The 3,875-nt window shown below is 36.2% G+C and overlaps 1 protein-coding gene across 1 annotated transcript in view; it reads left to right on the top strand.

The window, feature by feature from the left end:
- Positions 1–3,872, top strand: part of LOC103779012 (HEAT repeat-containing protein 1-like) — a gene marked incomplete at its 3' end in the record, with an annotated part of 20,530 nt that extends 16,658 nt beyond the window's left edge. The window contains exons 20-24 of the mRNA XM_008946632.1: positions 36–203; positions 988–1,230; positions 2,015–2,146; positions 2,584–2,690; positions 3,758–3,872. Of these exons, the coding sequence (XP_008944880.1) occupies positions 36–203; positions 988–1,230; positions 2,015–2,146; positions 2,584–2,690; positions 3,758–3,872 (765 nt within the window). The remainder of the gene's footprint in view (positions 1–35; positions 204–987; positions 1,231–2,014; positions 2,147–2,583; positions 2,691–3,757) is intronic.
- Between the last annotated feature and the right edge of the window lie 3 nt (positions 3,873–3,875).

Raw genomic sequence — 3,875 nt, 5'->3', positions numbered from 1 at the left:
GAAAGAACTTAATTTCCACTTTGTTAATGAACTAGATCATGGAAACTCTATTTGAGGAGCCTGAGACACAATCAAAGCAGAAATCCCAGAAGAAGAAATTGTTGGAAGCTTTGGAAAGCATACTTGATTGTGTACAGAACCCTATTTTACCATCCTATATTGCAAGAAACTTACTGAAAATTCTTCATGAAGTGCATGGTGAAGTAAGTGCAATGTTTCTAGTCTTATGGGTTCTGTAGTTGATTAAAATGCTGAAATGAAATTTTATTTAGTAAGAATGCTGTTAAATAACTTCATAATGTATTAGACTATTAAGTACTAAGTTAATACTTCTAATACTATGCAGTAGTGCTGCAGAGTATGATTTAATTGAACATAAAATATTTGCATACTCCATCCAGGAATGTAACAGCTGCAGAATTTTGCACTGGAGTTCTTAAGGAAACTCCCTTGATGTTACTGAAAACGAGTGTTTCAGAAGAAATGTATTACCTTGGTTAGATATCAGTGACCCTATATAGTTTACTGTACAGAATTTTAATGTATGAGGTAGTATTATCAATTTTAGTTGTAAATATTAACATCGTCTTGTATGTTCAAAATTCTCTAAGAGATGGGAAATACAAGTTCAGTGTTCAAAAAATGAATTCTGTTTTTTTATGCTCTGTTCACTGCATAGAGGATGAGTGTTCTTGCCTCGTATTTGGGTTTTGTAGAAGACAGCAGTCATAATTGCCTTGTTTTTTGTACTGCAAAATTACAAAACACAGCTCTGCAAAGAACAGCAAAGTAGCAGATGAGCATGTACTCATGGTCATCTCTCAATAAGTCCTGTATTTTTATCCTCTTGAATAGTCATTGCATAAAATACTGTATGCAGTGTGGTACCAGAGAAAGGATGTTGCAGCAAAAGGAAGCTGTGCTATTAGAAGTTTGTTAAAATGAGACTGGATAAAAACTTCTGTTATGACTTTCCTCTGTTTTCAGATGATTCTTTCTCACCTCTTGCCTGTACTAGACCGGTTGCTAGAGAAGGTCTTTAAGAAACCTGAGGCAATGTTGAAAGATGAAGTTGTTCTCCTGCATTTCATCCTTGGAAAGTTTAATGAATATTCAGCAACCCTCTTGTGCAAGAATCAGCAGAGTCTAGATTTGTTTATCAGAAGTCTCCATGCTGGCAAGAAAATCTATGAGGAAATTCCACCATTTCAGATCACAGCACTTGGGCAGGTATGGCTTTATGAAAGATCTTTTTAATTGTTGGTTTTTTTTTTTTTTTTTTCTTTATGTTTAAGGCAAATATCAGTGTTTAGGATTGAATTTACAAGGATTCTTTCTATGTTATGAAGTCTATAGATTTTTGAGCTGTCGTCCTTTTAGTACAAATTTTCAGGGTCTCCATGGTGTCTTTGAAACATCTAAACAGGCTGCAGAACTTTCTCTCTTAAACTTAGCAGAAAGAGAAATTGCTGATTGCTTTATATTTGGATTTTGACAAGTACAGAATAGAAATACCATTGTATTTGCACAAAGATAAATACCTGTGTCACTGCCTGCAGAGACTACTGTTCCACTGTCCTTATTTTTGTCAGGCAGGCAGAGGCTTCATGTTTTTCTTCTGGAGAAAAATAGTTAGGAAAATACAGTGGGTGAGATATAGCCTCATTTGAAGGAGGCTACAAATTCAGGCCTTCTATCAGCCAGGTATTAGCATAGACTTACCAAAGGCTGGCAACAACAAGTTTGTTCCTCCCACCAGGTAAGCGGTGTGAAAAATGTCAAGAATCAGTATGTCTGATGCATATTTCAGAAGTATATGCTTGGCATCTAAGGATTCCTGGATAAAATACAGATACATAGTTAATATGCAAATTTTTACAATATATTTTCATACTAACCTGTGTGTGATTTGTTGTGTCACACACAATCTAACATACCTAAGTCCAGAGCTTGTGATTTTGTTACCCTCTTACAGTAAACCTCTGTGCATCCTTTCTTTTTTTCCCTTTTGTAGATAACTAAGCCGTTTTTTGCAGCGCTGTCAGATGGGATGGTGCAACAGAAGCTGTTAAAAGTGTTGTTTGACTTGCTGTTAAACTGTAAGAACCCACTTTGTGCCCAGACAATTAGCAGTGTCTTTAAAGGGGTAAGTGGCAAACTCCACAACACAAAAATATTTTCTAAACCTGTTGTAGTGGTTCTCTGTTGTTACATTCAGTAACGTTCGTTGTTTAAATCATTTGTAGCATGAAGCGAATCAGAAACTATTTGTCATGTAATATAATTGTTAATGGCATGAAGAGTTTGTTAAATGACTGCTTTTAAGAAGCTATTTCTTTAAAAGCCATGCAGTGGTCATTTACTATATTATGACTGCTGAATGAATTCAGCAGAAGTCACTTCTTTCTGCTGCATTTATTTTAGTTGTCTGGGATTTAATTTTCTTGAATATGCGGATTATATACCCATATGTGCATGAAAGGAAAGTGTTTTTTAAAAGAAGAAGGGAACATAGATGCATGGTATGATACTTTTTTCATTGGTACTTATTATAAAGTATATTGACATTGTTCTTTGTTTCAGATTTCAGTGTATGCTGAGCAAATTGTCAGAGAACTGGAGCCTCCAGAGAAAACCAAAAGTCTGGCCACTGTTCAGCAAACTAGAAGGCAGAAAATGCAGCAACAGAGGTAAAGTAACTAGAAACCCAAAAATAGTATCCATACAGTTTGAAAATGCCTCTTGTTTTAGTACAGTGCATAGTTTGTATTGAAAGCGTCAGCATCTGTTTCTTCTTTTTCCCTGCATGGTAAAATAACTCTGGGCTACTTTTGGCAGGAGAAAACCAACTCATGTTGCTGTTTGATGGAACTGATGAAACTATAGTTCAAATTTTAAAAAATAAATTAAATAAAATCCAGTACTTTTAATGTTGACATTTGCTCTTATAGAATCTGTCTTGATACAGTCAAAGATTCATTTTTATAGGTGTTAAACTTGTTTAGCAATAAAGATTTATGGACAGATTTTGTACACATGGCTGAACCTTACAGATGCTCACCAAAATGTTCGCATTAGTTGACTGAAAAACAGTATTTTCTTTCCACTAAAACATGAATATAACCATTAATTTTGAGATCTCTTCATTATTGTTCCTTCTCACCATCCTCATAAGGAAGGAGCTGCTTTGTCTACTGTACTTACTCTATTCTTTAAGCATCAGCTGTCAGCCATTGTTGAAATGGGATATTGAGTTAGTTTCCTTGGTTTGACCCAGAAGAACTGTTCTTATTTTCCTTCACTTGACCTTTTCAAACAGTTGTCACCCATTTGACTGATCTATCTGTAAACTGTCTGTCAGAGTTTATCAACACACATGCTTGCACACGCACCCATTGCCTGCATAGGCAGTGATGAGACAACTAGTAGTTCTGAAGAAGCAGGTTTCCTGGGTGGCAAACAGATCCACATTTGGACACTTATTTGGTGATAGATTTTATTTTTTTTTTCCACAGAAATATTCACAGAAAGCATGCTATACTCCTTTGGTTTTCCAGGTTTGGTCTGGATTTTCTGTTGATTGTTTAAAGCGTATTGCAGCTTGAGTCAAAATCCCACACGTTGCCACCTCTCCCAGGTGAAGCAGTGGAGGATATTACTATGAGGAAGTAAATCTGTTTGTTTTTGGTTTGTTTTTTTTTTTTACTTATGCTTGTGTTTGTTCCCTGAAACAGTGTACGATTTTCTTTGATTTTAGAAAGCCTCAGGATGCAGAACTGGCCACGGAAACGAGCCCGTTCAGCTGGCGGAGGGTTATGCTCATTCTGGAGCTGCTGCAGCATAAGAAGAAGCTCAGGCGCCCGCAGGCGTTGGTG

The sequence above is a fragment of the Merops nubicus genome, unplaced genomic scaffold (genome assembly GCF_000691845.1).
Source record: "Merops nubicus isolate BGI_N331 unplaced genomic scaffold, ASM69184v1 scaffold21060, whole genome shotgun sequence".
Lineage (NCBI taxonomy): Eukaryota > Metazoa > Chordata > Aves > Coraciiformes > Meropidae > Merops > Merops nubicus.
Note: the sequence above shows the minus strand (reverse complement) of the source record. Positions and strands in the feature narration are given on the sequence as shown.